Source organism: Crotalus tigris, unplaced genomic scaffold, assembly GCF_016545835.1.
Source record: "Crotalus tigris isolate CLP2741 ecotype Arizona unplaced genomic scaffold, ASM1654583v1 scf7180000019422.807890, whole genome shotgun sequence".
Lineage (NCBI taxonomy): Eukaryota > Metazoa > Chordata > Lepidosauria > Squamata > Viperidae > Crotalus > Crotalus tigris.
The window spans coordinates 221,794-237,553 of NW_024097531.1; the positions used below are offsets into that span (position 1 = coordinate 221,794).

At 40.3% G+C, this 15,760-nt stretch overlaps 1 protein-coding gene across 4 annotated transcripts in view; it reads left to right on the top strand.

The window, feature by feature from the left end:
* DOCK8 (dedicator of cytokinesis 8) overlaps nucleotides 1-15,760 on the top strand; it is a 96,952-nt gene that overhangs the window by 69,963 nt on the left and 11,229 nt on the right. For all 4 annotated transcript variants that reach the window (XM_039362307.1, XM_039362308.1, XM_039362310.1 and 1 more), the window contains 8 exons: nucleotides 1,232-1,414; nucleotides 1,607-1,742; nucleotides 5,018-5,105; nucleotides 6,570-6,666; nucleotides 7,516-7,650; nucleotides 12,196-12,348; nucleotides 13,051-13,209; nucleotides 15,295-15,395. In XM_039362307.1, the coding sequence (XP_039218241.1) occupies nucleotides 1,232-1,414; nucleotides 1,607-1,742; nucleotides 5,018-5,105; nucleotides 6,570-6,666; nucleotides 7,516-7,650; nucleotides 12,196-12,348; nucleotides 13,051-13,209; nucleotides 15,295-15,395 (1,052 nt within the window). The remainder of the gene's footprint in view (nucleotides 1-1,231; nucleotides 1,415-1,606; nucleotides 1,743-5,017; nucleotides 5,106-6,569; nucleotides 6,667-7,515; nucleotides 7,651-12,195; nucleotides 12,349-13,050; nucleotides 13,210-15,294; nucleotides 15,396-15,760) is intronic.

Sequence of the window (15,760 nt, forward strand, 5' to 3'; positions counted from 1 at the left end):
ACCGGAGGGGACGTGGTTTCCGTGCTGCCTGCATCCCGCAGATGGGCCTTTGCTTGTTTGTGCGGACCAGTTGCTGGCATGCCACAGCCCGGCCCTGCTCTAGATATTTTGAACTACAGCTGCAGTTATCTCTGCCAGTGTTAACTTTGGCCAGGGATTATGGATGTTATGGTTCAAACTATCTTGAAGACTCTATCATCTCTCCTAGATTAAGGGAATTAACTGGACGTGATTAAGCAAATGAACTTAATCCGTTGTGTAAAGCAGCAGTGTAAACTAATATGGTAGTTCAGTGTTTCTCAACCTTGACAATTTTAAAGCATGTGGACTTCAACTCCCAGAATTCCACAGTCAGCATTGGTGGCTGTGGAATTCTGGGAGTTGAAGTCCACATGCCTTAAAATTTCAAGGTTGAGAAACACTGTGGTAGTTGGATGTTTGAAATAGAGCTGCTTTCAGTTGACAAATGACTTCAGCCATATAGAAAACCCAGCTCAAAGAGTTCTTTATTGAGTTCCATTTAAAAAGATGTATCTTCATTTCAGGGGTCTATGATATTTATCCATAGCTTTTTTCTTTATCCGTTTATCATAGCCTCACATTGGAAGGTTTTCATTTCCTACATGAGTCAGAAGTCACTCCATTGAGAAGTTCAGTGACAGCCATCTGAAGTTTCATTTCAGTCAAATAAAGAGCTGCTTTCTGCTGATAAAAAAAAACTATTAGTGGAGGAATTCTCACTCACCACTTGAAATAAAGATATTCCTTGCTCAGAAATCAAAATGAGCTAGGGTTGTAAATTGACAAAGATATTGGGATTAGGATTAGGGAGGTCCAGGTTCCAGTCCGTTTCAACCATGGAAACCAAAAGGAATGAATTTTGGAGATTATGTAGTCCAATACCTTGCCCAGTTCAGGAATCCATTAAAGTAGCTTTGAGCCAACTAGACACTCTTGCTCAGCCTAACTCATGGGGGGGGAGGGGTTTGTAGGGAAAAATGGGAAGAGGAAGTGCTCTGTATGCTGTCTTCAGCTGGAGGAAAGTCAGAATATAAATGTAACTAGTAAAAAAATACAAACTAATAATTAGCTGTTAATTAGAAAAGAAATTCCAAGCCCATAGTAAGAAGCTCTGATGTTCTGTTCCTGAGATAAAATTTGCTCTGTTGGAAGTCTTCTGATACATTTTCTTTTTGCTACTCTATTGGCTTTTCATGCTATCTCTTTTTAGTCCTGGAAATCAGGCAACACATTAAGTCCTGAGACAACCCGTCATCTTCTGATCTGCTTCCTGTGGATCATGAAGAATGCCGACCAGAACCTTATTCAGAAATGGATTGCAGATCTTTCCTCTCTGCAGCTGAACCGGATCTTAGACCTCCTTTTCATCTGCGTCTCAGGCTTTGAATACAAGGTAGAGGAAATTAGGTCCAAATCAAAGTGCTGCTGCACTGCAAAAGCTACTTTCCAGATGGGTGTTTACCTGCATCCTTGGGCAAAATTCTGAGTTGGGCTCTTAAAAGGCTTCAGTAACGTGGTAATTGCTATTATTATGTCCTGAATTATGCTTGCCTAGGGATGTAAATTTATTCTTCTATTTGGACAGGGCAAGCAAAGCTCGGACAAAGTCAGCACTCAGGCCCTCAAGAAATCACGAGATGCCAAAGCTCGTCTAGAAGAGGCATTGCTGAGGGGAGAGGGGGCCAGAGGTGAAATGGTGAAGCGAAGCAAGCTCCTTGCTGGTATGTCTTTGCTGTTGTTCTTTGACTTCGTTTGTTTATCTCATTGGAAGTGCAAAGAAAGGGTGCCTGCAACCTCCCATTGTTTTCAGTAAGCAACAAAAGTGAAGCCTCAAAGCGAGACATGTTCAAGACAGCATTTGCCACTGGTGTTACTGGGCCGAGATGCGAATCAATTTGAGAAGAGCTGTTATTGTTGGATATTACTGTCAAAATCAAAATCTGGACTCTTGTTGGCAGCAGATATTCGTTTTTTAATTACTCTGCCTTTATTACTTTATAAATGCAGGTACTCCATGGCTTATGACCACCGTTCAGTCCAGAATTTCTGTTACTTAGTGAGACAGTTGTTTAAGTGAGTTTTGCCCCGTTTTACGACTTTTCTTGCCACAGTTGTTAAGGGAATCACTGCAGTTGCTAAGTTAGTAACATGGTTTTTAAGTGAATCTGATTTCCCCTTTGACTTGGCTTGAAAGAAGGTCACAAAAGGTGACACCTGATCCCGGGACACTGCAACGGTCATAAATATGAACCATTTGCCAAGCATCTGGATTTTGATCATGTGACCAGGGGGACGCTGCAAAGGGTCGTAAGTGTGAAAAACAGTCATAAGTCATTTTTTTTCTGTCGTAACTTCTAACTGTCATTAAATGAATGGTTGTAAGTTGAGGACTACCTGTAACTGAAGGTGGCACCCCTGTCTAATATGCTTACCTCTTCCTATTTCTCTCAGAAAAACAGCAGCCCTGTGAGACTGACCAAAGTCACCCAGCTTGCTTTCATGCCTACAGCAAGACTAGAATGTATAACATTTTATGGGATCAGGACTGTGCTTACAATTGGGTGACACAATATGAATATTGATGCAGTCCTTGCTGAAGTTATTTTTAGTGTGGTGCAAATTGCACCTAGTGTGCTTGGTAGTAATCAGGAATCTGAGGTCATGTGGGAGTTATTCTTTCTTTCCTCTACCATTGTCCTTCTTTGGCCTTATCAGATGGCCTCAAACTCCAAACTTTATGAAGCACTAAGGCAAAAACTGAGTCTGCATGCAGCTGAAAGTGACTTTGGATTGGATCCTGAAACAGGATCAATTCATTGGCAGAAAAGTTTAATAAAGAAATAACAGGTTACAGTATCAGTGAGCTGAACATGGTGAGTTGGTTCACTAGAATGGGGTTCTTAAAAAATTTTATAGCGCAAAATAAAAAGAGTTGAGTAGCCTTTCTTCCCTTTTCTTTCTTCCCCCTTAAGAATAGTCAGAGATAGAATACAAACAAGAGTTAACCCTGAGTAAAAACAAAATCTTTACAGAAAACATATCTTGAGCAAAGTTTGAAGGGGATGCAAGCCAGACATACATGAATATATGAGGGATCAGAGATAAACGGGGTCAGTAGCACAGAAATTTGGTAGATCAAATACAGTCATGAAAATTTGTCCGACTTCCCATTTTTAAATTGAACACCAAAATATTTCCCCTGCTAGGAATCTGTGGCAGTTTGAAAGCATTCTAGATCTCTGTGATTTCACAATGTTGGCTAAGTTCAAGTGTGTCACCAATTTATTTTAGCAGTGGTTGCAAGCATATTTGAAGCTATAGCCATGGTCATTGTTTGCATTTGCAGAAACTCTTGCCTCCTGAGGCTTTCCAGTTGCTGAGCTTCATATCTTTCAATGGGAAAGATGGCTTAATGCCTTTTAACTCCCTTCAAAGAAGTTGGTACAATGTGCACATCACATGAAGTTAGGGATGTAGATGGTGGAGATGTGATGTGTGTAAAAGTAATCCTTTTTCTTTCGTGGTGAGGCCATTTTTAAGACTGTTGGACCTTCAGCAGTTTAGAGGAAAGCAAAGATTTTGCAGCCTATTAGAATTCCAAGATTGTTGGATTTAAAGACGATTGTGGATGGTTTTCAGGCTGCTTTTGAGAAATTGAGAAGGGAGATGGTGACACTGTAGAAGTACATGAACCCTGGAGGGAAAACGCTGAATTTATATTGCTAACCTGGAATTGCCTAAGCCAGACATGTCAAACACAAGGCCCGGGGGCCGGATGCGGCCCGTGAAGTGGTTTCATGTGGCCCACGAAGCCATCCTGGAAACAGTGAGGGAATGGCCCCCTGCTGCCTTGGCCCTGGCGCAGGCCAGCCAGGAGCCAATGTACAATTTTGTCGTGGCCATCTTGGCACTTGCCCCAGTGGACCATGCCTTGGCACTTGCCCCGGACCCACCCCTTTCTGCCAGAGACCCTCAGATCTGTCCCACTCTTGCCCAGGCCCCCCATAGGCACCCTTGACGCGAATGATGTAGAACTGGCCACACCCACCCAGTAGGCCACACCCACTCCATCCACGCCCACCCATTAGGCTGCACCCACTCTGGCCACACCCACCCGCGCCCCCCCCCCCAGGGCAACCATAATGCTGATGCAGCCCTCAGTGAAATTGAGTTTGACACCCCTGGCCTAAGCATATTTTTTTCTAAGATCAAAAAGCACTACTCACTAATCTTAATAAGGTATACATGGTTATAAATACTAGATCAATTGGACTGATTGATGTTTGTGCCTCTCACCCACCTTCTTTAAATCTACAAATGAACTTGATCATTATTCATCTTGTTCTTGACCTTCAGTTGTATAATGTAATGTTTTTTAGGAGCCAGTTCTGCATGTACATCCACTTAGTAAGAAACACACAATGGACTCAGTTAGCTGCTGGATTGGTAGTTGTTTTCATTGTCAAAAAGAGGCCACAGGCTGTTTTCATCTGATGGCTTGCAGGTCAGGTCTGGTAGAAATAATATTCAGAGTCATACAGTAGCTTCTCAGCAAAGGATGTTTTTAAGTGTTATGTGTGTCTATTACAACCTTTCTACGTGTTTGAAGAAGAGCAGCAGCGGAGATCGTTTCCACGTATTTTTTCATTACGAGAATGGACTAGGAATGACTCCTGCACCTCACAGCTGGATTCTGAGTGCCTTTTTTTAATTCACATCTGGTCTGTCTTTTGTTTGCTTTCAATTGTCTTTGATTCTGTGACCAGAGCCCTGGACATTCTTTGTATGTCTTGGGAACACATTGTTCCCGTTGGTCACATTTTAGTAATTTCGTGTCAAGTCTCCTCATTGCCTCAATGGGCAAAAGAGATACATTTCTCCTGGCTGCAATCAGGGTGGATGTAGCCTCTTGCAGAAGCCTCTTGCAGAAGCTCCTATGGCCTGAGAAATGCTGATATTAAAGTTTCGGTGTGATTTGTGAATGTTGCCCTTGCAGGGAATGATAGGTTCCCAGGGTCGAATGAGAACTTACGATGGAGAAAAGAGCAGACACAGTGGCGGCAAGCAAGCGAAACGCAAGATAAGTGAGTAATTTAATGAATGTATATCACCTTTACCAGAACTGCTTCTTTCAAGGGCCATCTAGGTTCACTCCCTGTACCAAGGCAGGAAATTTTATCTTCAAAGCATCCTGAACAGATACATGTGTAGCTTTCCGTAAAAACTCCATGGAGAGAATTCTGAAATCCCTTTGTTCTCCTGTCACCAGCAGCAAAAGCTCTCAATACTTAAGGAAGGTAGTTTGAAACCCATCGGAATCCCTTTGGGTGATACGCTCAATCTAATGGGAATTGCTGGAGATTTCTGTTCAAATGAATACACAAATTTTTTGTTTGTTTGTTTTTCTTCTAGTATGCCAGAGCCAAGAACAAATAGAATGAAAAACTTCTCTCTCTCCATTTTCAGTTTTAAGTGGATTTGGAGCTGCCCACAAAGACAAACTAGGTTTTATGGAGTATTTTCCTCCAGGCTCTTACAATTGAAGAAAAGGAAGGCATTTCTCCTCCCAGCTTGAAATTTTTAGTATAAAACAATAAACCAAGTAAAATAAAGAATCATTGAAGCCACATTCTTTTCTTTACTTTAACAGTAAGGGCCTGCAGAATGAGGTGCGAAACATCTGGTAGTCCTAATAAGAACTATCTTAAAGCAGATGTCAAAATTTATAAAAGGAATGGAAGTCAAAATTTATTTGATTTTAGATTTGTTTGAATTCTCTTACTGTATATAGCAAGTTGTGAAACTCAGTAGTTCATTGCACAGATAAAGTACTGGTAAGTTTAAGCCATTCCTTGGAACTATATCATTAGTGTCGTGGTGTTTTGGTGAAAATCAGTTTGAGAAGATCTGGGCTGGCTTTTCATTTTATGTTGCAACTGTGCTTGCCTGGCATATGCGTTTGTAGCAATAAACATCCTAGCTAAGGAGAAACCCACACTCTCATTCATGTGCATTGGAAGCCAAAAACTGACATACAGATAAGAGCTCTGCAGTACGTTCTCACATAGTCTAGGTCCAGTATGGTTCCACAAATGTGTATTAACATCATATATGCATATTATTTATTAATTCTCAGGAAGAATTGGTTATCATGGAGAAGATCTATCTGTGTACTTGTTAGGAGTCAAAAACATCTTGAGGGCACATAATCAATACTATATTTTCTCCTATGCTTAATACTTCCATCTTTATTGTAGACAATTTTGAAGGCACTTCATTAGTTTTAAAAATTGTGCTAAACCACAATTAGCACAAAGATTTGTTAATACTCTTCAGACATTATTTGTTGATTAAAACATTACATGAAACTACATTTACATTTGCTTAACCATATATCAAACAAAAAAGCTCATATGTTAAAAATAAATCCAGATGTGGTACTTCTAGGATTAACGATAGGTTCCAATCCTGAAAATTACCTCTCTAATGTAAGATATTATTGTATTCATTGGTTTGTGAATGTTTAAAAATATTTGTTGCTGTTACAGAACAAAAGCTGAGATTGATCAAGAATCTCTGATTAGTGGAAACCTGGCTACAGAAGCTAATCTGATCATCTTAGATATGCAAGAGAATATCATCCAGGTGGGAAACTTATAAAAGGCTGACGGCCAGTACTACCATAACAGCCACAGAAATGAAGAAGAATTCAGCTAGTCTTTTTGCCATTGCATTGCACAACAGTTTAAAACACATTTTAAAGAAATAGGCCCAATAACCAATTTTATTCTACAAATGCTAAGGAACACAGCTAAATTGTTTTACAGTTCCCACCCATTGTAGTGTAGTGAATGAGTCTTCAATATTTGGGGATATTGTGATAATGCTCCAAGCACATTAGAATAAATCTAATTTAATACACTTTGATAACTGGCTGGGCTTTGATTTTCATTATTGAAATCTAGGTGGCATTTGCCCAATAAGACTCTGAAGTGTGAAAAGAAGAGGCACAAATTGCTTAAAACAGCCTACCCTTAACCTTTTGTTCTGATTTTGTGAGGAGCCCAGCAATATACATTATGATTATCAGAAACTTCTTAAACTACTATGCTTGGCACTGCATAGTATGCACTGTCTTGAACACATGTAGAAATTTACATTGTTTATAGAATCTCATATTTTGTTCTCAGCAGCAAAGGTAGCCTCAAAAGAAAAGAAGATGAAAATATATTGAGGCATAAACTTTATTTATTAGGTACCTTACATAATTTTTCCATTTAAAATTATTTTCATTGTTCCTGAATATGAAAATTTCAGGTTAGATCATAGCATGAAACAAATACAGAAATAAAGCAAACTGAAAAATTGCTTGCTGAACAGTCTTATTTCTAAATGAATAAACTTAATTCCAAAACATGTAAGTTTGCAGTCATGCCACAATAAACAAGATTGGGCCAATATTGTATGCCATAACTCTCCCCTTCCTTTCAATAGGCAACATTAGCTATGGACTGCAAGGTGAACATTTTTGGAGGTGTGTTGAAGGTCCTCATAAATTCTCTGAGCTATGATCAGAGCACAACCTATTTGACCCATTGCTTTGCAACCCTCCGAGCATTAATTGTCAAGGTAAGCATTGGCTTTATTTGGTCTTCACATTCTTCTCACTCTGTTCAGAAGCTCAGCTCCATTCCCATAGAATGTTGCACGTGGTTTGAATGAACAGGCCTTTGCTTGGCTTTTTGCAGAGAATTGGTCACACACGTCATGAACAATTAAATGGAATTAATAGGCTCCAAGTTCCAAGGTAAAGAAGAAACATCAAGTAGAATAAAATGTTTTATAGTAGAAAAGGATGTCTATGGAGATTCTCAGTCATCCAGGTCACAGTTGTCCCAAAAGTGCTTTTTCAAGAGGCAACTGGACTTTTTCTGGAAATTGCAGACTACAGGAACCATTTGCGTTTCAGTTTGAGATGGAGACAACACAAACTCATTCCCAACAGCCTGCACCTGTGTTCAACAGTGAAGGGACACAGGGCAGAAAACATCCTGTAGAAAGCAGAGCTCCACATCACAATCCTTTCAGCAGTTCCAAGAAGGCTCCACACCCATTTGCACTGCTCAAGTGACCCTGAGGACACAGACAAACCTCCCAGTGGCCTCAATGACTCTCTAAAACAGTGGTTCTCAACCTGTGGGTCGGGACCCCATTTGGGGTCGAACGACCATTTCACGGGGGTCGCCAAACAACTCAGTCCGCCATTTTTTTCCCCTTTTCCTTAGCTGGGCTACTCCCTTTTATTCTATTGGCTTTTGAAAGCCTATAGAATAGACTCTCTTGAATAGAGTCTAATTCTATTGCCTTTCAAAAGCCAATAGGAATTGTCCAGGCTGTCTCTGCCCTGTTGAGCCCACCAAAAGCCCCAGTCTGCAAAAGGTGCTGCAAGTTGTCTGCAGCGAAGGCGAGCTGTCTGAAAGTTTCCACTCCTCCCTGCTGAGCAACTACTAAAAATGTAAGTAAAAGTGGGCCAGGGGTGGGAGGTGGGAGGCCAGCGGGCACAGGGAGGGTTGCTGGCGTGCGTGGGGCCCGGCAGGTGCCTTAACTCCATTGGGCTGGGCCAGCTGGTGACCCAGCCAGTGGTCAGCCTGCTCCGTCTTTGCCACTTGCCAGCTACGCCTCGGCTGGCACAGAGGATGGCACCACGCATGTGCGGTGCTCCCGGGCAGGGAAAGTCCTTGACGTACGACCGGTTGGGTAGTCCTCGACTTACGACCGGTTGGGTAGTCCTCGACTTACAACCGGTTGGGGGTCGCGGCGTTAAAAAGGTTGAGAACCACTGCTCTAAAAGAATGCAAATGACCAGCTGTCTGCAAGGAATATAAACCCTTCCATTCCCCACCATCCAGTCAGTGTTGAAGAAACTTCTTGGATGAGAAGTGAAACGTCTTCGAAGAAAAACAAGAAAGTCCAGCTGCCTCTTGAAGAAGCACCTTTGGGAAAAGAAAAGGATCTGTCAACTTTAAGACAGAAAATAAATCCGTGAAAAAAATAAGTGCAGTAGAGAGTTCAAACTGGTGGGACCCAGGATGAGAGCCTTTTCTGCTGTAGTACCCAGCCTTTGGAACATCACCCCCCTTGAGATTAGATTTACCCTGATCCTACAAGGATTAAAAAGCTGGTTTAGCCATCTGACCTTGGGCCCTGGCAGCATGGCTAAGCCCAGTTCATTCTTCTTATCATTGTAGGGCATTGTGAATGTTCTTGGCAGCTATCCTATGCTGTTTTTTTTTTAAATGATTATTTTATCCCAAATGAGTATTATATTCAATATGTATTCAAGTAATTGGAAACAAACTGGGACAGTGTTTTGTAAAATGGCTTCCTGTAAATTACTACAGGCTTCTAACTGCAGTTAAGTTGAGGTGTAAGAGACGTATCATTTATTGTTTGCATTCTTACAGTAACATTATTTACTCTGCTGTTCAGTGCATAAATACTGCCAATTCTGTTATATGTACTTGGTGAAAAAAGTGCCTATCCACAGAATTATGATCTAAAAGATATGCCACAGAAAAGATGGGGGATATGGAAATAAGAGCAGAAATATAGTTCACATAATGATTCGTAAATGCTGTCTTAATTAATGAACGATGGGACATCTTTCAAGGAGAGAGAAAAAACCTGATCTCTCATTGATCCTTCGTCTCTTTTTCGCACCTCCCTCTGCTACAATTCAACGAAATGCCTGTTTCAGCTAGATTTTCATTGCATAAGAAAGTTATAAAGGTCAAGAAGCAAAAAAGAAATCTACATTCCCAAAGTGATATATAGAAAAGGCCAATCAAAATTGTCATGGGAATGGAGCAGCTTTACACTTGGAGGTTTTCAGCTTAAGAAAAGGCATGTAAGGGTAGCATGATTGAAACTATGCCTGATATGTGGTATGTGGAAGCTTTTCTTCCTCTCTTTGTCATAGCCCCAGGATCCAGAATCAATCATTGAAGCTGAGTGGTGGGAGATCTAGAAGATCCTTTCATACAGCAGTTAGTTTAAATAGGGGTGTTTGTCATTGCCACCAGCTTACATGGCTTTCAAAGAGCATGAGGCAAATTTACATATCAAGTTTATTAGTCAAGGTGCCTATATGCTAACTCCAGGATCAAAGACAGCGTATTTCAGTATATTAGCTACTGTGGAACAACAGGAAGCAATAGAAGGACCGTTTAACCATTAAGGATAACAGAATGCCAGACTAGAGTAGTATTTAGGTTAATCATGGAATTATAAAAATGGAAGCAACCATAAAGATTATGTAACAGAATCCAAGCCAAGAAATTAAAAGACGCTTGCTCCTGGGGAGGAAAGCTATGGCAAATCTAGACAGCATTCTAAAAAGCAGAGACATCACCCTGCCAACAAAAGTGCGTATAGTCCAGGCCATGGTTTTCCCAGTTGCAATGTATGGCTGTGAAAGTTGGACCATAAGAAAGGCTGAGCGCCAAAGAATTGAGGCCTTTGAACTATGGTGCTGGAGAAGACTCCTGCGAGTCCCTTGGACTGCAAGGCGTTCAAACCGGTCAGTCCTAGAAGAGATCAACCCCGACTGCTCTTTAGAAGCCCCGACTCCTCTTTTGAAACCAATTTGGGAAACAAGTAGAAGGAAGGATGACAGGAAGAGATTCACTGGAGAAGAGCCTGCTGGGAAAGATAGAGGGCAATAGAAGAACGGGACGACAGAGAATGAGGTGGCTGGATGGAGTCACTGAAGCAGTAGGTGTGAATTTAAATGGACTCCAGAAGATGGTAGAGGACAGGAAGACCTGGAGGAATGTTGTCCATGGGGTCGCGATGGGTCGGACATGACTTCGCAATTAACAACAACAACAACAAAATCCTCTGCAGTGGGCAGAACAACCAGTTAAACTGTCCATAAGAGGTTGCTTCCATACTCTTGATTAATCTTTCATAGGCAGACTGCTCATTTTTCTATAGAGCTTACGGTAATCTTATGTATTTATATTTATCTATGATGTGCCATATAAAATAGTTTGCAATGGACTTATTTATAAAAAAGCTTCAACAATCTTTATGAAATGTAATTTGTAAATCATTTCCCAAATTAAAATAACTTCCTGAAGGCATCAGAACTACAAGTTGTTTTCAACTTACAACACAATTGAGCCCAACATTTATGTTGCTAAGTGAGGCAGTTAAGTGAGTTTTGCCCCATTTTACGACCTTTTGTGCTATAGTTGTTAAGTGAATCACTACAGTTGTTAACTTAGTAAAATGGTTGTTAAATGACTATGGCTTCCCTATTGACTTTGTTTGTCAGAAGGTCACCAAGGTGATCACATGACTCTGGGACACGACAACCGTCATAAATATGAGTCAATTGCCAAGCATCCCAATTTTGATCATGTGATCGTGGGGATGCTGCAACGGTCATAAGTATGAAAAATGGTCATGTCACTTTTTCCGGTGCCATTGTAACTTTGAATAGTCACTAAATCAGGGGTCTTGGCCCTTTTATGACTTGTGGACTTCAACTCCCAGAATTCCTCAGCCAGCATGCCTGGCTGAGCAATTCTGGGAGTTGACGTCCACAAATCATAAAAGGGCCAAGTTTGAAGGCCCCTGCACTAAATGAACTGTTGTAAACTGAGGATCACCTGTATTATGGAAATCTGTCTTCCCTATAAAACAGACATGTCAAACTCATGACGTCACGTGACGTTGCGGGACAGTTTTGCCGTTGCCGGCAATGGGGTGCGCGTGGCTTCTGGATGACGTGTCCAGCCCACAGGCCGGGAGTTTGACACCCCTGCTATAAAATGTCTTGATCGGGTATTTTATTTTTATTATTGCTGTAAATCCTTTCATGGTGACTACAGGCCTAGAAGTTTACAGTTTTAAAAGTGGAGGATTTTAAAGGAGATGCAAAGATTCTTTCTAAAATCACCCTTCTTTAGTTGGTCTAACCCAAGGGGTCTTCAGGCTTGGCCCTTTTATGACTTGTGGACTTCAACTCCCAGAATTCCTCAGCCAGGCACGCTGGCTGAGGAATTCTGGGAGGTGAAGTCCTCAAGTCATAAAAGGGCCGAGTTTGAAGACCCCTGGTCTGAGCAAAGAGCCCAATGCTGTTTAGTTTGACAGTCTTTTCTCCTGCAGTTTGGAGAGTTGCTCTTTGAAGAAGAAGTGGAACAGTGTGCGGATCTCTGCCAGAAAGTCTTGCAGCACTGCAGTAGCAGTATTGATACTACTCGCATTCAAGCTTGCGCCACGCTTTACTTCTTGATGAGATACAGCTTCAGCTCCAGCAGTGTAAGAACAGAGATGATGCTCTTTCTTCTAGTCAGGGCCTTAATCATTAGTCGTGGCTTTTGCATTTCCACTTCCCTTACTTTTTATAGAATAAATAACATCTAATTCTCCTTCTCTGGTTCTTTTTTTTTATGGTCTATATGCCAAATGTTTGCAAAGGAGTTCACTTTCAGCTGGAAAAGGCCTTTCTGCTTTGGGGGATGTGGGGAAATTGGTACTGCATAGGAAAAGGATCATATATTTAATAATAATTTTTGCACATACCAATGTTGTAATTCTGGAACTCAGAATTTAGAATGATGGCATATTTAAAATAATCTCTATGTAAACCATCATAGAAAGAAACAAATAACAGCATAAATTGGATTTGTGAAGATCATATATTTCAATGTGTAATTGTATCTCAACCTAGTTATTTCATCATGAACTTAGAATAGTTTAAGGAAATGCCATTGTGCAAAATAAACAAAGCATAACTTCCATAAAGTTTGATTCTGCGGTTGCTTTCCATGGGACTATCTCAGCAATAAGGATACTGCCCCATTCACTCCAAAGGAAATTCTAAGAAAGTCTTTGTATAGGAACTAGAAAGTTGTAGATGTTTTAAATCTCATATATAGACACCAGGAACTTCCTACTAATTAAAAATCTATGCACTTTGTTTGTGTAATCAATGGTTTGCTTTTTTTTCTTTTATAAAAGAACTTTGCAAGAGTGAAAATGCAAGTAACAATGTCCCTGGCATCTCTGGTTGGTAAGACTTCAGAATTTAATGAAGAATATCTCAGAAGGTCATTACGGACCATTTTGGCATATGCAGAGGAAGATTTAGACATGCAACCTTCTTTGTTCCCAGGACAGGTAAAGCATTTTGTAGCCTTTAATTCTTTTGCATTAATTTATATTTAGATAAATTTACAGTGCAAAATGTGTATTGCTTACTCATTGGTATACCCAACAGCAAAGGCACTTACTTCAGCAATCAAAACTATATCTAATCTCATCAATAATTTTTAATAAAGTTTCAGGGAAAATACTACAGGATTATTGCCAGTTCCCAGAGTGCTCTTTTTTCTTGTTTTTGTTCAAAGCAAGGAAGAAGCATCTAACCTTCTACAAAACCTGTGCTTTGCAAATTACCCTATAGCAGGGGTGTCTAACCTCGGCAACTTTAAGAATTGTGGACTTCAACTCCCAGAATTCCCCCATGGCTGGCTGGGAAATTCTGGGAGTTGAAGTCTACAGGCTTAAAGTAGCCAAGGTTGGACACCCTTGCCCTAGAGCAGGGGTAGGCAACCTTGGCTCTTTTATGACTCGTGGAATTCTGGGAGTTGAAGTCCACGAGTCATAAAAGAACCATGGTTGCCTACCCCTGCCCTAGAGGGAAGATGAAGTAATTGGTAATAGAAATATGGTAGCAAAAGAGGAGAACATAAGACTGCTGTATTTAGTTAAGGAATGGTTATTATGAAGTTCAAAAAAAATGCTATTGATGACTGACATGAATCACGTTTAAAAGAACCGGAGAAGTAAAACAGTAATATATAACTTGATAAATGTGTCTTTTGTTCCTGTCTCCGTTTGTTCTTGGCTTATGTAAGCCAGCAAACAAAACCAAAAAGCTTTCTGGAAATAAAAGTACAGTTCTGTATTTTTGTTTGAATTAGGAAACTCCTCAATGTTTTAGGAATAGGCTGTCATGTAATAGCTTGACTTCGTCCCCCCTCCTCGCCCAATATATCAGTCCTATTTTACCAAGCTGGAGGGAGTAGGAAACTGTTGTTAATGGAAAAATTCTTGATCTGATTCCCAGTTTGTGAAAAACCAAGAATCCAAAAGCTGAGTCCTCAGGCAAAGGATAAATTCCTGTCATGATTGGTTATGGTGATATATTCTCATTCAAATATGATTACTTTGATCTGGAACTGAAACATTGCTAATTGTGCCCACTTTGCAATGCCTTGAGGAACAAAATGAAATTCAATAGTGAAAAAAGCAAGGTTCTACATTTAGGCAAGAAAAACCAAATGCATAAGTACAGCATAGGTGGCACCATGCTCAATAGTAGTAACTGTGAGAGGGACCTCGGAGTCCTAGTGGACAATCACTTAAATATGAGCCAGCAGTGTGCTGCAGCTGCCAAAAAGGCCAACACAGTGCTAGGCTACATTAACAGAGGGATAGAATCAAGATCACGTGAAGTATTAATACCACTCTTCAATGCCTTGGTAAGGCCACACTTGGAATACTGCATCCAGTTTTGGTCACCACGATGTAAAAAAGATGTTGAGACTCTAGAAAGAGTACAGAGAAGAGCAACAAAGATGATTAGGGGACTGGAGGCTAAAACATATAAGGAACGGTTGCTAGAATTGGGTATGTCTAGTTTAACGAAGAGAAGGACAAGGGGGGACATGATAGCAGTATTCCAATATCTCAGGGGCTGCCATAAAGAAGAGGGAATTAAGCTATTTTCCAAAGCACCTGAAGGCAGGACAAGAAGCAACGGGTGGAAACTAATCAAGGAGAGAAGCAACCTAGAACTAAGGAGAAACTTCCTGACAGTGAGAACAATTAATCAGTGGAACAGCCTGCCTCCAGAAGCAGTAAATGCTCCAACACTGGAAGTTTTTAAGAAAAGACTGGACAGCCACTTGTCCGAAATAGTGTAGGGTTTCCTGCCCGAGCAGGGGGTTGGACTAGATGACCTCCAAGGTCCCTTCCAACTTTACTACTATTACTATTACTACATGATATAATAAGAAAGAAATGTAATATTTTAGAAGGGATATTAAATGATCCCAATTGTGTTGGGTGTTGTTGAAAAACTGAGTAGGAAGCCCCATTTTCAATATTCTTCTTTGTAGGTTTCCCCCTCCCATTTCCTTATCAGTGATTGTTTTTAGAAATCTGTGATGGGAAAAATTGAAATTTTGTTTTATTTAGGTGGAAGAATTGCTGCATAATCTGAACTGCATATTATCAGACACAGTGAAAATGCGACAGTTTCAAGAGGATCCAGAGATGCTTATGGATCTTATGTTCAGGTTGAAAACTCTAGAATTTTTCTAGCATTAATAATTCAGATCACTTACAGTTTAGATTCTAGTTTAGAAACTTTTGATAGGTGGCATTGAATATCTATGAAGTGTTTATTGTATCTTCCTTGGAAAAGAGTGTTCCATATTACTAAATTTTTAATCTAGGATTTTGTTACGTTTTTAACCTTTAAAATTAAATACATTCATATACGTATGTTCTTAAGTATGGTACATAATGTGATTAATATTCAATTAAGTGTGTGTGTGTGTGTGTGTGTGTGTGTGTGTGTGTGTGTGTGTATGAAACTACTCTATAGAATCTTTTATATGTGTGTGTGTGTGTGTGTGTCTTTTAAAAAATCTATATAAAG